This window comes from Pungitius pungitius, chromosome 5 (genome assembly GCF_949316345.1).
Source record: "Pungitius pungitius chromosome 5, fPunPun2.1, whole genome shotgun sequence".
Taxonomy (NCBI): Eukaryota; Metazoa; Chordata; class Actinopteri; order Perciformes; family Gasterosteidae; genus Pungitius; species Pungitius pungitius.
The window spans coordinates 24,090,108-24,108,151 of NC_084904.1; the positions used below are offsets into that span (position 1 = coordinate 24,090,108).

General features: G+C 41.0%; 2 protein-coding genes across 2 annotated transcripts; both read right to left on the minus strand.

The window, feature by feature from the left end:
- Positions 1-1,194: 1,194 nt before the first annotated feature.
- On the minus strand, positions 1,195-6,839 carry rnmt (RNA (guanine-7-) methyltransferase). The gene is made up of 11 exons (XM_037482884.2): positions 6,741-6,839; positions 5,960-6,267; positions 5,751-5,880; positions 4,602-4,730; positions 3,961-4,073; positions 3,710-3,891; positions 3,412-3,576; positions 3,001-3,118; positions 1,685-1,786; positions 1,566-1,599; positions 1,195-1,340 (listed from the first exon to the last, which is right to left on the minus strand). The coding sequence occupies exons 2-11, from the start codon at positions 6,257-6,259 to the stop codon at positions 1,303-1,305; spliced, it is 1,311 nt and encodes a 436-aa protein (XP_037338781.2). The 5' UTR covers positions 6,260-6,267; positions 6,741-6,839; the 3' UTR covers positions 1,195-1,302.
- Positions 6,840-7,427: 588 nt separating this feature from the next.
- LOC119225055 (noelin-like) lies at positions 7,428-15,292 on the minus strand. The gene is made up of 6 exons (XM_037482679.2): positions 15,065-15,292; positions 14,283-14,432; positions 12,079-12,234; positions 11,705-11,924; positions 10,963-11,069; positions 7,428-10,341 (listed from the first exon to the last, which is right to left on the minus strand). Exons 1-6 carry the CDS (start codon positions 15,128-15,130, stop codon positions 9,679-9,681), a joined length of 1,362 nt encoding a protein of 453 aa, XP_037338576.1. The 5' UTR covers positions 15,131-15,292; the 3' UTR covers positions 7,428-9,678.
- Between the last annotated feature and the right edge of the window lie 2,752 nt (positions 15,293-18,044).

Here is an 18,044-nt window from a genome sequence, read left to right on the forward strand (position 1 = left end):
CTTTCTCCAATATGTAAAACACTTTGTAAATAAATGCAATAGAGGCTGCAGAAAAAAGGCTAAAGACCCTTCCGCTGCTGAACATTACATGCTGATTACAGACTGATGTGTACAATAATTAAATTACATATGAATACGTTTAATTCATATAACAGTTTTTAATCTAACATACTAATATAAAAACTCACACAAACTACAATTCTAACACTAGTCATGATCACATTCAGGATAATTCCTACCCTTAAGAATTCTCTTTTGCTTAAATTCCGAACACTTCTCCAGGCCGGACTCAGTCTGTGCTGCACCACTACCCCCCTGCCTGCCTCCATGTTCCTTCACCTGGACTACACATGCCCCCTCTTCCCTCACCTCCCTCAACCCACCACTCCCTTCCTGATGTCCCTTCCCCTTTGGACCTCACCTGCCCCCCCCTCTCCCCGCCGGTTCAGAACGGGGAAGAAGTCACCGTTCACCTCGATCCCATTTTCTACCACAAGGTCTGCATCTTCAATACCAACAAAAATGATCACAGCCCCATTCATCCCTGCAGCAGGTTTCCAGTTACTGTGGCCGACCATCTCCTACCAACGTCAGAAGAGAAAGCTCTGATTCTAGGGATGTGAGCTGTTGCCTGCTGCATGATGAGGTTCAGCTGATGCACATAGCAGTGGACGTAGTGAGCATTGACTTCCCTTAAGACTGCTAGCTTGACGGAGTTATGCATAGGTTTCTTGGTGTTTTTATTTTTCACACACGTCTTTCATGTGCCTTACTGCATCCACAGCCAAACCTTGCAGGTGCACCAGTCTCTGCAGAAGCTTCCCTTTCACAGCAGTCTGCTGACTGACTGTGAGGTTCGGCTGATTGAGACCAGTAACCTGAGTCAAATCTGATCTCTCCTCTATCAAACTACATTCATTTTATCCTTCAGTTTGTTGATTCCAGTATTTTAAACTGATTTGTTTTTTATGATAACCTCCACCCAAATGGTAACCATGGAAACCTTGTCCTCCAACCAAAGGGGTTAACCAATCCCCTAACATACATAAGGCCACGTCTTCTACCCAACCCTTCATAACAAGAGTAAGCTTAACTCTATGGTGCAGGACCCTAACCCTGAAAACTCAACATTGCTGTATTGGCAAGTTATCATTATCATTTCTTTTTGTAGAGATATAGTACCCACACTACTAGTGACTTTAAATGTATTTTGAATTTATTTAGATAACAAAAGAAAGTACATCAGATATTACTGAAAACATTCAGGTGAGGTAGGAAAACAAATTTCAGTTGTTTTGAGCATCACGACATCTTCTGAAAGACGAATACCAGGTAGATACCTGCACACAACAGAGAGAGCAGGCAAAGGATTCATTTCATCATACAGATATACAGAATGAGGTTTCCATCACCTCAGGATTAGCAAAGTAAATTCAAACAGTCCAATACTCCTCAACAGTAACAATGAAGTTGAGATCAAACAGTGACACAGACGACTAAACCAAAAGTGTCAACGATGATGAAATGAAGACCAAAGTGTAAAGTGGGACACTAAATAAACTTACTTGCTGCTTCCCACTCAGATCTGCTGAGAGTTCCCTGCACACAAACAAACAGTGCTGTCAAAATGGGAAAAGTCTTCAACAGAAACCCAACTGGAAAGGTGTGCGTTTAGAAGACCCACCACTGGCGGTTGGACTCCGGCTCTGGCACAGTGCTCCTCAGCATGGCGGTATTCTTCTCTGCTGTCTGTAACCTGTTTGCCCCCCTCGTCACAAGGAAACGGCTGGAAACACAACATATGCTCACTGCACACAACGCTCAGCAAACAGGAAATAATGCATGAATATATTATATTATATGAAGAGAGGAGGTGATGCATAAGATAAGAATAAGGAAGGAGAGTGTGAGATGGAGATAGAACTGACTAAAATAAAAAGATTTTGGTCAGATCTATACACTCGGTCTGCAGCGTCTAAGGCCCGCCCCCAAGGCTCTGATTGGGTTGGGACTTGTGATGAAACCCCTCCCAAGCCAACACTGATGTACATCGCACCCCGACTGTGTCCCATGGGTTTCTCTATGTATTCAGAGCCAGTGAGCAATTGGTTTGAAAAAAAAGATAAGGATTTATTTATTTATTTTTAAATGGTGTTAACATGTTTTGACGTCGGAATTATGAGTTAAATACTAAATATAATATACAGTACCAGCCAAGTATGGACTGACTTTGTCATTCAATTGAAAATGTGTCCAAACTTTAGACTGGCACTGTATATTTATATAATATATTTGTGTGATATAAAATATATTCATTAGACCTAGGCATTTTCACGTTAACACATGAATAATGATTATTATTATATAATAATTATTTTATCGCACATTAACACTGTTCTTAATTATCATTATTATGGTTCTAATAATCCGTAGCTCTCTGCCTACAGAAACCCCCTGGGTCACAGTGGGGGGGGGTGGGTTCATCAGCTTTGGAGGGGCATCCTCACAAGAAACATGGAGAAAGGGGGCTCACTAAATCTCTTCCACACTTTGAGTTGATGTAACCAAAGTTATTATTAAACACTATAGTCACGAAGGTCAGTGTTTCCCCAAGGGTTACAACGTCAGGGGGGGGGGGGGGGGGGTGTAGTTGATTATTGGAGCGGAGCCGTGAGCGACGGCAAAAGGAGAGTTGTAAACGTCAAGTACAGCAGACTAAATAAACGCTAACTGGTCAGTTTACTGCAGCTATGAAGGCGTTTGGGACGGGGTCAGAAATTCATTCGATTAATAGCAATCCTTGATTGTTGACTAGAATATATATTTATTTATATATAATAAAGTAGAATATTCAGATAGAGTGGAGATATTACAGTTAGAAGTTACACTTTGAGTTATGCGGCTTCTTTTTATAGTTTTAACTAGTGTTTATCTTACATCAACTGATGAAACGTTACACTGAGCCAAAGGCTCCAGAGACGAATTATTATTATTTTTTACCTGGAGAGCCATCATCTTCATCATGAGGCTGCGATGAGGCTCCTTCTTCACTTTGTCTTCAAAATACTCGGAGAACCTCTGCTTCAACACCAGGTGCATGTTGTACCGCTTTGCCATGCTGAGACACAGGGACATGTGAACCTTCACAACCAATCAGGGGCTACACAGCAGTGACATTAAATCCTCATCATATATACATACATATATATATATATATCCGTTTGCTATTGGTTCCCCTTCCGTTTGACACATTGTTCTTCTGTTTGTTGCGTTAACAGCGTTCAAATATTTTATAATCTCTGACACAATAATTTCAACGTGTTAACTTTTACAGCCTTAGCTTTTATGTTTTTCCTGTTGATTAAAGTAAACTGATCTATTAAATGTTCCATTACAACACACAAATCTTACTGTTGAAAAAGAGGGAAGTAGACAAGGGACTCTGGAACATTGACAACGTCCTCCAGGCTGAAGTGATACTGACATCCAAACAGAGGGTAGGAACCTTTGGACTGAAAGGACACCTTAAAAACCTCGTTTCCAAACGACAGAGAGTCCGATGCCTCCAAGCGTTTACTGCAGAGGACGAGCACAAGAGGCATTATGGACCTAGTTAGTGTATTTATACACAGAAGTTTGGAAACCATTCAGTTACTCATAAGATTACTATATACTATATAGTGATATAAAACACAGTATTTGTTCTTACACAAGTTCAAAAGCATCAGGTGTCGTTCCGATGAAGAAACCGCCAGGTTTCAGACGCTCACAGGCGTTTCGCAGCATCATGTCGGCCTTTTGTTCGCTCTCAAATGAGTAATGATAAACAAACTGACAGCTGCAGATGTCAAACATCAGCGCCGGGTTGTCCAGCTTCTCTGACAAAACCTCCTGTAGAGACAGGACAAAGGAGTTGGTACACACACACACACACACACACACACACACACACACACACACCTTGGAACAGTCTGCATTGATGAATTGAGCACTGAAGATGTCCTCGCCGTGGCTTTTCTTCTTCATGTCTTCGTAACGACTCTGACATTGTTCCACTGACACTCCAGCTATATCTGAGAATACAGAGTATCAATCATGTCATATAAAACAGATGTGATCGCCCGTGAGGAGTGTAATGGCAAAATATAATGATGCCATAATGTTTTATTAGATTAATGTCTAAAACCAGCTGTGTAGGAACTATCTGAGCAGAAGAATCTCAGAGCACCTCTCCTCTTTGATCCCATTGGTCTTTGCATGACATCGCTGCATGGAGGAAGGAGAAGTCCTAGATCTAATCAAACATCTGCTGTAAGCACCTTGAGTTCCCTTCAGGTCTGGGACCTCCTCGCCTCTCAAACTCTTTAGCATTAACAAAACCAAGGTGTCGACTCTGTCAATGTATAAATATAGCCGTCTCCCTCTCAAACATTAAGAAGAAGCTGCCTATCCATGTAAAGCTGTTGCAGACCTCTTCTTCCTTGCAAGAATTAAACAGAAAATGCAACTTTGATTCACAAGAGACTTTACAACTGATTCCCGATTGGATGAGAAAATCTTCCACGACAGGAGTGTGTCATAAAGAACTAATGACAAATCACCTGCACAGACCAGGTGGTTGATTCCTCCTCTCCTCCACTTCAGCAGATCTCCTCCTTTTCCACAGCCGAGGTCCAACACAGACACCTGCTGAGGAGGCCCCGCCCCCCTCACCTGCTCCAGGATCTCACCTGTCAATCAAATAAAAGAAATTGCTGATTCAGGGCCCCGTTCCTCGTACATGGTTCACTGAGTAAACGGATCATTTTCAGGATGAGATGATCCGGCTCTTCGGTTCCCTGAAGCAGGTTTGTCTAAATCACCATAGCAACACACCTGCAGGTTCATCTGAGCTGATGGATTAGTTCACCGCTCTCTTCCTCAATGATGAAGGAGCGACATGAACGTTTTATAGGGCGAGTTCTATGACATCACAAAGACTCGTTATGACATCACTTCCTGTACGAGCGCCATTGATTCATATCGTGTACTTTCTAAAGTTCTGTTGGTTTATTTGTTGATTAATAAACTTCTGGATGTTTTGTTTGTCTGTCCATCCCGGGAGAGGGATCCCTCCTCTGACGTTCTCCCTAAGGTTTCTTCCCTTTTTTCCCCATTGAAGGGTTTTTTCATATTTTGGGGAGTTTTTCCTGTGCCGATGTGAGGGTTTCGGGACAGAGGATGTTGCATGTGTACAGACTGTAAAGCCCTCTGAGGCAAATTTGTAATTTGCGATTTTGGGCTATACAAAATAAAATGAATTGAATTGAATTTGTTTCACTGCTTCAATTGATTGGTTATGAATAATAGAAAAATACTGATCCGCCCAGAAAGGGAATCACACACATAAAAAACTCCCACTTCTATATGGTCATCTACATATATATATATATATATATATATATACATACACACATAGGTATGACACATAAGCTGATACAGTACATACATCCTGATATCTATCAATCAGACTCTTTAGAAAGAGCTCATCAATAACATTAAAATATAATAGTCTATAAATGTAAAAACACATCTCTTCAGACTACACATTTGATAAGGAGGACGTTAGTAACAGAACTCTGTGGTTTGGATCTTGTTCCAGGTCTGAACCCTCGTGATGCAATGGACGTATTGTAAGTCGCTTTTGATCAAAGCCTCAGGTGAATTAAATGTGATGTCATAATGGATAGTATTGATTAATAATCAGTTACCAATCAGGACACTCTTCAGCCAGTTGTTGAAGTTCCTCATGAAAAATATTTTGCTTCGACTTCGTGCAGCCAGACCGACTTCCTGCAGGCTGTTGTAGTGACTCGCCACCTTCACACTGTGATCAATCAGCTGATGGAGAAACCACACGGATCAATAACTTCAGACCATCAAAAACATCAACCCTAACCCTAAAAGTCAGTATATCTACCGGCTTCTTTGTCTGTGGCGACTGGTGCCCTTCCTCTTCCACATGTCTCTTTTTCACGTTGTGTCCTGGTTCCCTCTCTCCTTCCCTTGGTCTCTTTCCTGGCTCAGTCGCTCTTTCCTCGCTCCTCTCTCCTCCCCTTGGTTTCTCTTCTTGCTCCTTCTCTCCTCCTCTCGGTTTCTCTTCTTGCTCCTTCTCTCCTCCTCTCGGTTTCTCTTCTTGCTCCTTCTCTCCTCCCTCCATCTCTCCTTCGTCCCCATCGCCTTCCTTCGGTTTCTCTCCTCCGTCCTTCAGCGTCTCCATTTCTCAAACTGAAACACAGAAACAAGAAGAATCTTGTTACATTAAAGTTATTATTAATAATCATATTGTCACATGACTATTCAAGTTATTGGTGAAGTGCATCGGTTGCTTAGTTACATAAAATACAGAGTATTACTGTCGTCTTGAATAAACTTAGTTAAAAGGCTTCTTCTCTATTTAGACTTTGAAACGTTAACGACTCGGATAATGTCCTTATTTAGACACTGTGAGGATGATGATAATGAATAACAATGGGACAGTCTCACTTAGACTCGTCGCTTTTACTTGTAGAAGAAGATCGATTTATTTTGGGGACTTGCAAACTGACTATCGTTAGCCGTTAGCTGTTAGCATGCTAACAAAAACGAGACGGACGTAACGATGAATATATTCAGATCTGATCAGGAAATCACAGCCAAAATGACCAATAACGTCATAATATCCTTCTAATTACCAACAACAATGAAGCATATCAACTCACGATGCGGTGGAGACTGGTTGCGTGAACGCAGAGTGATTTCCGGAAGTGTTCTCGATGCAGCTACGTCATATTTCCGTGTCACGTGACGTCGGTGAAGCACCAGTTGGGCTTCTTCTTCTTTAGGTTTGAATGGCGGATTGCAACCAACCTGTCTAAGTGTATACCGCCCCCTACTGTACCGGAGTGTGCAGATTCGCGAAATACTGCTCGATCCTACGGCCTTGTTCTGTCTCTTTTACAAATCGAGATTACATCATTCACGCCAGAACATCCTCCACACTTTCACATCTTTCATCTCCGTTGGCAAATTTTAACCTTCAAGTTGTCTTTCAGTGTTGTATTTTCAATACTTTATGATAACATGCTCCACATATTCAATCTCATTGCAAATATTGCACTAATCTGATCCTGTTTGTGCCATTAAGAACAGAGTTGAGTTCAGTCCCGTGTGTCCAAATCTTACTGTATCAGACACAGTATGGTCTGAAGTATAATTATGAGGATGGGATTCTTGGATGTGGAGTGCCTCAAGGGCCCCAGTGGTGGAGGTGAGCTTCAGGTTGCAGGGTTAGATGGACAGAGAATACGATGCAGTCTCTTTTTAGAGCAGCCATCACAATACCCTGAACCCTAAGCCTAATTTCAAAATATTTTTGTGGGAAGGATCTTCTAAAAAAGAACCGCCTGCAGGTTTTAATGTATTTTTATTAAAGGCTAATTAAATACTTTTAGGCATTGGAATTGAAAAGTTAAAAAAGCAGAAAATCAAGTCCATGATCAAATAAACAAAACATTGAGGTAGTTTGATATTAACAACGTGTACATCTGTTCAACTTTTGTTGACCAAAAAAACACCTACAAAATTTCAGGAGATAAGTACAAACAAATAATAGATGATTGCTGAATAGCAATCCTGGTTATTATCCAACCCCAAAGTAGAATAGAACACAAGTTTTTCCGACCATGATCCTTTTTCTCACCTAATACAAACACAAACAAGGTTGTAAGGTTCATGTGAAGTGGAGCATTTTATTTAACCTTTGTTCAAAACAATAATAGTATTACATTGTGCTTCGGTGACTCAATGCAAAATAATTCACATGTTAAGGCGAGAAGATACAAACACGGACCAATCCATTTACTTCTACGCAGTCTGTGAATAATTATGTTCTTTCTTATAGCTCAGTACAATCACTGCTGTTCTACCAGTTGCCAACACTGTAAATCCTGAAAGTAAGTTAAGACATCTTAGTACATGGAAAGTAACAATATAAAATGAACCACTAAACTCCAGGGATGTGTTTATTTGTCTAAAAGTACTTTCTAACACAGACATTTAATTTTCATAAACATGTAAAATATGATAATGTAATAATTGGTGATAGCAGTAGAGAAGAACAAACAATAATCCTAATTTAATAATCGTTTTATCTAAATGTGACAGATCCTCACTGACATGCATGTCAGTGACAACACCCACCTTTTATTCAAAGACGTTACATTTCAAATATGCTCAACTTTGAGCTTAAATATAATTATAACCAGAAAGTTCTATGAAAGTTCTCCCCCCATATGTTATGTAATGTTATTCCAGCTTCTAAACATGTTTATTTCTGCTGTAAAGTTTTCCTTTTAACGTGGAGGGTTAAAGGTAACTCTTTTCAGGGACAGCATATCTTCCCTATTGGCTTCATTATTTTTTAGCCTGCCGCTAGTTAGCCATTTTATGAAGACAGTTGAACTTGTTGCTGCAGTTAATAATGTGAGGACACAAAGTCTATCACTCTACTTCATATGCTCATTAGCATCATTAATGCCAGACAAGTTCACCATAACTACATTTAACCAGGTTAACAGTTTTGTTCATCTAACACATTTCTTCCTCCATTTTGTGTCATTTTTAATGTTTAATGCTGCATGATGGATGCATTAAAGGATTTATTTTTTAAAGCAATCTTCTTTGTAGCTGATTCCAAAGAAGCATCAGGCCTATCAAAACCAATGTGCTTTGTAATAACCATTTGTTACAAGTTGATGGCATTGAATTAAAGTTCAAGTGTGCATTGGCAGACAAAAAAGGTTGTATAAATCTAAAGTCTGGATCCTATTTAATTGAAGGAGTGATGATTAAATATCATGACAACACACCGACAGCAGAGTGGACGGATGTCCTTTTGAGCCCTCGTCAATTTACCTCAAATAAAAATTCGAGATATGGTAATGGCATTGTTGCAAATGATTTATCGCTGTGTAATACTCAATAGTACGAAAATACATTACAATTGTTATTACTTCAATATATGAACAATAAGTCTGCTATCATTAAGTCTTAAAACAAAGTCTCATCTTCCGTATCCACACTAATATGATTTCAACGTTTCAGTGTCTGTATATGTGAAAGATAATTTGTGATTTCTTTGTGATTAGTGTTTAATGTGATCTTGACGATGAAGGGATTGATTTCATGCAACTCAAACCTAATATGGAAGTTAACAGTCTAACACTTTGGAGACGCTCCAGTAAGGAAATAGGTCCGGTTGAGGTTTAGCATAGCTTAGCACAAAGACTAAGTGTAGGGAGACTACTAGCCCAGCTCCACACAAGAAAATATCTTGTGGTCTTATTTCCATGTTGGTACATCTTACAGGGGTAAAATTAAAATGTCTAATCAAAACATTGACGTTTTAGCAAGTTTAACTGAACAGTAAAATAAAGCAACTGATTACAGGATGGAACATGCAACGGTTACACCTGATTTCAAAAGAAGGTGGATTTTCTTTGCATGTGGCTAAGGAAAGAGTTTATGCTAAGCTAGGCTAATATACTTCTCTGTCCCAGGGACACAGATAGGACCCAATTATTTTGTCCAAGAGCCTTTGAGAATTTTTGTAAACCACGTCTTTATATTCCATGATTTTACCCCTCTCCTACGTTCGTGTTACTGTATGATGTGGTAGAGAGTCACATTGTAGAGGACTTGGTGGCCATTGTTCCAGGCGTAGAGCGCTCTGTCTCGGGGGTTGTAGTCCAGCATGGACAGGTGGCTGTATTTATTGGTCAGAGGAATGTCAATGTACTCGTAGGTGGAGGAATTAGTGGAGTAGGCGTAGTACACTTTTGTTCCACCCGAGTAGCCGTTAGTGACATACAGAGTTCCACAGATCATGAATGCCTCGCCAGCGCTGCGTTTCGGGTGGTTGGTGGTCCAGCTGTGGATGATCTGAAGAGTGTTTGGATTTAACTGGCTGAGGACAATGTTTCCAGCGTTCTGATTGGTGGCGTAAACGGCCCATAGCCCTCCCTCGTCCACCATGAGGTCGATGTCTGAGTGCCCCCCCCAGGCGTAATGGTACATGTTGTTGTATCCGGCAAAGTCCAGTTGCCGTGAGCGGCTGATAAGGGATGTGCTGAAGTCGAACTTGATGATTGTGTGACTCTGAAATTTGTTGAAGTAAATGGATCCATTATAAACCACCTGACCGGTACCAGACCAGGGGTGAGGCAGCCGATGAGAGGTGAAATTATCTGCAGTTATGAAGTCATTCATTGACTGATACTCCCGAACAAAGCGATTGTTATGGTAACCATCCATGTACCATACCTATAAAGGAAGAAGCAAAAAAATATCTAAAAATGTGTAAATATTTCGATTGTGTTTTGTAGGTCATAACCCTCATTTTGACAAGACTATGTTCCACAAATGATAAACATAAGATGTATATACCTTATATTGCATGTATTATTTCATCATAACACAAACTAAAGTTGAAACTTAAGCTACCATCCTCTGCTACAATTAAACAGAGACCCGATCAGTTTGTGCAGAATTCGGAATCCATTTGTCTCAATTACGAACAATGAAGTCATAACTCTAAGGACGAGCGCTGAGGATGTTTATTTTAGGGGTTTCTGTAGATATCCTGGCTGATACGTCTTTGGTTTGCTGCTTGTTTTTTACCTTGCAATGAACAACTTGAGATTGAACGTTTGAAACCAGATTTGTTTCACAAGTAGATTATAGATGAATTAAATGCTAAATCATCATCACTGATGTGTTTCTTCTCTTTTGTGCTTTGTGCCTGCATTCACCCAAAACGCTAATGTAATCGGTCAATACTATTCAGTTCACTAAGTGTAAGTAGCACTCTTCCAATAACAAACTGTCCCCTTGACCTGCAGAATGTCTATAAAACTATGACTGTGGTGTTTTTTCTTGACTCACTCTGCTGTCTCCAGCCGGGGCTAGCGGGTCCGTCATCCACGATCCAAACCTCGATCCAGACGTCTTGATAGTGATTGGCTCAGAGATTCCTGTCAGCTTCCCACAGGCTAAAATTATTACGGCACGAATGGACAAAATTACATTAGACATTAGGGAAATGGACGGACACATGTAGGCACAGGAATCAGGAATTTGGAAACATTTATTACCATAATATGTCGGACATACAAGGAATTTGACTTGGCCGTTGGTGCATGACAGTAGACAGTTTAACAACAAAACAACATAGTGCAAGAGGGGTCAAATAAAATATAACAAAATCTAATGCTATGTGTTAGTAATCTACGGCTTTGGGTTGACATAAAATATAACATGTAAAGCTATGAGTTAGTAATCTAAGGCTATGGGTCAGTTTGAAAATGAAGTTTAAAACGTATTTAAAAATAAAGTGCACCAGCGAACAAAAAGTGAAAGTGAAATAAAGTGCAGACAAAATACAGTAACACTTGCAAATACCACAGCTGTGATTTTGTAAGCATTTCATAGCTTTGAAAGTATAAACATCAAAAACGACGCTTTCCCTGTTAAGTCCCTGTTAGCTGGATAATCCACAGAAATACTGTTAAAAGTTTTCTGAGAGAACGCTGTCTACTTGAGAATATCCCATGATTTCTGTTGTTCTCTTGAGTGATCCATTATATTCTGTGTTTAACGTCTTTTTAATGCTTGGATGTTTACTCACCCAGCCTCTGCATGCAGGCCCTAAGCCGGTCCTCCAGGTCCATCACTCGACTGTGGAGCTCCTGGTAGTCCAGACTTCCCAGTTTTTCCTGCAGTGATCCCAGCAGCTCTGTCACATTGGCCACCTCCTCTTTAAACTGTCGGACCAGCAGAGCATCCTCCTTGTAGGCCTCCAGGACCAATATCAGAGGACGTAACTCTTCCATCTTTGCTTTGATGGACTGATCAACAGACAACAGAAAGCAAGAACCCTCCAAACATCAGTGACATCAATACTATGGCACTGCTTTTCTGAAGGGATAATCGGGGAGTTAGAGACTTGATTTCATACTAGGATTGGTAGTGTAAACTATGACGTCACAATTTGGGTGGTACCTTGTACTGTCTGGCGATGTTGCTTTCGTGTCCGTTTTCCACTTGTTTGAATTTGTTTTCCAGACCCTTTAGCTGAACTTCCATTTTCTCCAAAAACTGCAGATCTCTCTGAGTCCTCTGATCCAGGACATTGATGGACTGACTCATATTCTGAACCTAAACAATCCAAAAACATCATAAAACATTCATATATATATGCATGTATTAATATATACACACATATCGGTGGGGTGTGAGGGCTGGCTAAGCATTCTCTGCTGAACCGAATCACATTGCACAGCTGGTTTTAAAGAGAGCTTTTATTCATTCGGATTCAGCCCCTTTGTATCTATATAAGGGAGACCCGAGGTCCTCTAGGTAGACTTTAAGGTTAATGGGGACCATATAGATGATTGTCATGGTCTTCCACCTTTCAGATCTTTAGTTTGCCATGTGGGACGTATTCTTTGACAGTAGCACCAAGATAGCCTCATAAGTACGTCAGCATTAACCGAGGTGTGGACTCGAGTCATGTGACTTGGACTCGAGTCAGACTCGAGTCATGAATTTGATGACTTCAGACTCGACTCGACAAAACGTACAAAGACTTGCAACTCGACTTGGACTTTAACATCGATGACTCGTGACTTCACTTGGACTCGAGCCTTTTAACTCGAGAAGACTTGCTACTCCCCATGAAAACTGGGGGAAAACATTTTCACACGGCCGCGCCGCTCTGTATGCAGAGAGCGCTGCCTGCACGACATCCAATCACTGCAGTCCCACCTGGTTCTGATTCGACAGCATCTAAACAGGCACATTGCAAGACAACCAATGAAGCGCAACAACGCGCCAGTTGAAAAAATGATACCGAAGATAGTTTCGTTTGGCTATAAAATTACGAGGTAGTCGACAAAAAACGAGTTGCTATTTGCAAAACATGCGGGTCGAAGATTACAGACGGAACTGCCACAACGTCCAACTTTGTTCGACACCTGAAGTTGCACAAAGAAAGGTAAGTTTTGAACGAATCAACGTCACGTCCGTTTTAAAGTACTATAACACAGTCACAATCGATCCACCATTACCCTTCCCTTCGTAGTCTAGGTCTTTGAGGCAGCGCACCATCACCCAGGGTTCCCCGTCCCCACCATAATAAGAGGACTTGAAAAGACTCGAAACTAAAATGGTAAGACTTTGGACTCGACTTGAGACATGTTGGCTTTGACTTTTGACTCGACTTGGGACTTGCCTCATCTTTGACTCGACTTGACTCAGGACTCGAGGGCAACGACTTGAGACTTACTTGTGACTTGCATAACAATGACTTTGTCCCACCTCTGGCATTAACTCACAGCGCAGTATTAACGTCCAGTGCATCAATAACATGCGGCATGGCATCAAGCGCAACATCAATGTGAACACACGCAATTGGCAAAATTCAGTGTGTCAAACAGAAAGCTAGCTAGCAGATCTGAACTTTAGAAAACTTAAATAGAAAACTGCATTCGTGGTGAACTGCTTTTGTGTTTTTATATTTGTAGCTGTTTGTTAATTTGTCTATCGTGTTGTTTTGATTATATAGTTCTTTCCCTCTATGTAAATCGTTTTCATATCAGAGGGAGACAGCATCATTTTTAATTGGATTGTTTCGTCATGCTTTCTTTGAAAATAAATGTGAATGGTCCTTGACTTTGCTCTTGTCATTAACTACATTGATTCGACGATATGAAGCTTGGGCATAAATTCAGGCAGGAACACTTGAAAAGCAGTGATCACCCCTCCACCACCCCTGACACCTCTAATCGGCAGAAAAACCCGGCACATCAGAGGATTGGAGCAACTTATTCTCTACCACGACCACCACTAGTGTCCGGACTTCAAAGGGAGAATTTGCCTCATCTCATCATCCCACAGGGATGGACTTGCAAGCTGGACTCTAGCAGGGGTGGCCAATAGGTAGACCCCAATTGACCGGTCGATTGCCAAGGCAGTGCCAGTAGATTGCCGTCCATTGGAACAAACAAAAATCACGTCAGGTCACCATGCATTCTGTGTGGTCACCTCTGCTCTATCTGTGGAAAATCAACGAAAATGTATTAAAGTTGAAGTCACTTGATATCATAAACGATATATAAGCCTCGATATTCACAGTAGCAACATTTCTAATCAGCAGTGGTGGCATCAGCATTATTATCATCATTAGTAGTAGTAGTATCTTCTACCTTCTCCAGCAGCTGTCTAAGCTGCTTGGTTCTGGCGTCTCTGGAGCAGACAGTCTGCTGGGGAGCGACCACTGTACAAACACATCGACCTTCAGAGTCCTGAGCCGAACTGTACACCTGCCATCCATCCTCGGGGACGGAAGGACCCACCTGTCAGGCAGAAGACCAGAGGACAACCACCTAAATCATACGTCCTGATTATTGTAACTTCTGCTATGTAGAGCTTACATTGGTTGACCTAGAGACTCCATTCTGCAGAGAGACTCCGTAAGATTGACTTGAAGCTTACTTTTTTGTTTTACTAGCACACAGTCGTCCTTACATGAACCCATATATTTACCTACACAAAGAGGTTTATCTATACTAGGAGACCCGTGGTGTAGAGATGCAGCCGCCTAGCAACACCTCCGCCATTTTATAGTCAGTCTTAGTTTTGAGCTTCATCCCGTGTCTCTCTCTCTCTCTCTCTCGCACACACACACACACAAACACAGAGATAACATTTCCACACCCTCCTCCTGCACTCATCATTAGTGAAGAACGTTTTATTCAAACAAAACACCTAATGTTCTTTAGTTACTACAGGAAGAACCTATTTTACCACTTTCGCTTTGTGTGCTCATGTTTACATCTTAACGCTTCAAACTAATTATTGATATAATATAGAAGATAATATAGAAAAACTGAAAAATGTAGAATAGAGCAGAAGATAGTAGAATTTAAATAGAAGGCAGAATATTAGAAAATGCCGTAGAACATAGAAAGAAACATTAAGTACTCACCACAGTTAAGTGGGATCCCATAAGCAGCAGCAGAAAAACGTTCAGCAAATTCTCTTCAGACTCCATCTGTGTCCAATTAATAAACCCAGTTATCTAGTCTGTTTTCTATCGTTCTTTATTCGGCGGTCCTTCCTCCTCCTTCTCCCCTTTATCTGCTCTTCCTCCTTCCTCCCTCTGCTTAATTTCCTTGGTTTCCTCCCTCCTCCCTTTGCTTTTGCCTCCTCTCTGTCGTTCATCCCTCGGATCCCCCCCTGCTCTCCCTCCCTCTGCTCTTACTCCTTCCTCCCTCTACTCTCCCTCCCTCAGCTCTTACCCTTGATCACTCTGCTCATACTCCTTCCTCCCTCTGCTCTTACTCCCCCTGCTCTTTCCCTTGGTTCCTCTGCACTTCCTCCCTCTGCTCTTACTCATTCCTCCCTCTGCTGTTCCTTCTTCATCTTTGGTTTCCTGGAAACAAGAACCTCTTGCTGATGGTGTCAGTATTTGAAACAGCCGTGAACCACAGCATACACTAACGCTATAGTACATATCAGTACATAGTATACACTACTGCTATATTACATAGCAGTTGTGTGCACTATTGTTGCTGCCTGTGCTAAGCGTGAGTATGTTTGTTTGATCGTATTATATTATCAGAGTGGACACAAAGCTGTGATCCATCTGTCAATAAACCGAACAGCTTCCCGTCTGATCAAACGCTAATCAAACAAAACCAAAAATCAGATATGAATGAGTCTGAAGAGTTTATCAGGTCGGAAGAAAAGATGTTTCAGTCCCAATGAGACACAAAGAAAGGAAGAAGGAAAACAGATGAAGAAGAAAAAAAGCTCTAAATGAATAATGATTTTCCTCATTTGGTTGTCATGGAAACAACATCTCTATCAACGTGTGTGAGGCAGATTCTCTCTCTCTCTCTTTCTGTGAGAAAGGAGTGCGGACTTCGTGGAGCATGTCTGAGAACATTTAATGTTGCTTAATCAAACTTATTTTTAACTTGTTAATGTGGTGTATTGTAGCGTTGTTTTGGTGTGTAGGGTTCGTGGTGTTTTTCCTGAATAAAGGGTTTTTGGGGAATTTGTTTGTCGTTGTTTCCCTACGATCAGTGCGGGCTGGTCGGCGTGCTAAACACCCACATGAAGCTAAGGGAACTAACAAGGAAGCATGGCTCAGGATACCATGGAGAAGGCCTATAGCTTGGAAGGGGTAGGAGGGCAGAGGTCTCCAGTGAGGGTTTTCTGCCTTTTCGCCAGGTCACCCAAGTGAACCATTGTACTTGATCAAGTGGTTGATCATCGACTTCCTAGAGCAGGGGTGTCAAAGTCATTTCAGGTTCGGGTTCTTTTGCGCGTCTGATTGGACAAGACAAACTTCTCTGAAGTGTATTAAAGCTCCTTTTCTCCCCAAGAAGTTTGGTCCAATCTTCCTACTCCTCTGAGTGACACTTATTTCAGTCTCCTCACAGAATTTTAGGCTTTTACAGATGCAGGTCAACATTTAATTATTGAAGAAATATTTTTTTTGATTTTTTTGATTGTTTTTGATGTCATTGTTCTAAGCCTTATATGTGAAATGTGACGTATAGATAGATTTCAATTATTTTTTTGGATGTGAGACACCTCTTCCTTTTCTCCTCTCGATATGGGGCATCATTTGGACATCACTTAGCCTGCCGAGGTCACACACGCGACTAAAAGTACGTCACTTTTGATGAAAGATAAACCACATGTAATGTAATATAATGGACTAAACTATGTGTGTGTTATGATTTAATCTACGGCTTACTGGGTGCATAAACAGAGTTTGATGAAATCATCTAAATGGTGATACTGCAAAACAAGATCATCTTTGTTTGTGAAGAAGCTTAGCCTGTAAGATTATAAATCAATTATTGCCATTATAAATCATCTTTTTGTGTAGCCAGTGAGGAAATGTCCCTCCTGAGCTACTATAGATTCAGGTCAGCCTTGGTACCTCCTACTTCCTGGTTCACCAATTAGACAGGCTGTAAAAGCTTCACATAATTAAGCTGTGTCAGCATGCTTGTCCCTTTCGCTGTTGCACTCTGGCTTGAGAATTCCAAGAGCAGGTAGGTGGTTTTATTCTCAGTTCTTGGGCAAATGATTTGGCTGTTGGTGATCCTTCTGGTTTGTCTCCCAGCTCGTCAGGGCCCAGGTGCAGGAGGCTCAAAGTCCAGGCTGCGATTGTAAGCCACTGCTGTTTTTGCTATATTCTGTTCTGGTTTTGTCTTTCTTTCTTTTTGTAGTATTAGTTAAATTCCAGAAGATACTTATTGTTGAAATTGCTTCTTTTTAGGAGCGCTTGAGGATCAACAGCGTGGCTACCCAGGTGGTGGTGAGTGTGGTGATTGGGCCTCTCACCTGCACTTCACATTCTCAGTTGTTTGATGGTATATTCTTTACATAATTCTTCAGGATATTCCTTAGTTTGATCTGTATTTGTGTGGCGCATCCAAGCCAGCGAGGGCCCTGTGGCCTAGTCACCAGTAGAATTCAATTTGTTTGTTGATACCCATTCGGTTATTCTGATACTATTCCTACACCTAATCAACTTCTCATTCAATATACACACAATGCATTAGCTAAAAGTATTTACTTCATTTCAGTTAAATTAAATTAAACGATTTCTCCCTCATTCTCTCATTTAAGTGAAGTAGACGGCCCCAAAAATGGAAACGGCAATGCAAAATGGATTTTAAAAAAAGGAAGGAGAACCCCTGACTGCGATACACGGACCAAGATTTTTGCTATCACCTTTTTTTAAATTTCAATTCGAATTCTATTACTGAACTTCAGGATTTGGGGAATATTAAGATGCCAACCAGGTGTAAAATGTTTGACCTTTTGTGGAGTCACCCTGTGAGGTGAGGGGGGAAAGTAACCATTCATTTTGTTTAATATTGTAGTTTTTTTTTTGTTTTGTTTTTTACTCATTTCAGTTTGTTCCATATGCTTTGGGCAAG

Coding starts and splice junctions, on each gene's coding strand:
- rnmt (XM_037482884.2), bottom strand. CDS start 6,259: ATGGAGACGCTGAAGGACGGAGGAGAGAAACCGAAGGAAGGCGATGGG. Junction 5,881..5,959: donor CGCCACAGACAAAGAAGCCG/GTAGATATACTG, acceptor TTTCTCCATCAG/CTGATTGATCACAGTGTGAA. Junction 1,341..1,565: donor ATCTGAGTGGGAAGCAGCAA/GTAAGTTTATTT, acceptor TGTTGTGTGCAG/GTATCTACCTGGTATTCGTC.
- LOC119225055 (XM_037482679.2), bottom strand. CDS start 15,130: ATGGAGTCTGAAGAGAATTTGCTGAACGTTTTTCTGCTGCTGCTTATG. Junction 12,235..14,282: donor TTAGACAGCTGCTGGAGAAG/GTAGAAGATACT, acceptor TGGATTGTTTAG/GTTCAGAATATGAGTCAGTC. Junction 11,925..12,078: donor ACATCGCCAGACAGTACAAG/GTACCACCCAAA, acceptor TCTGTTGATCAG/TCCATCAAAGCAAAGATGGA.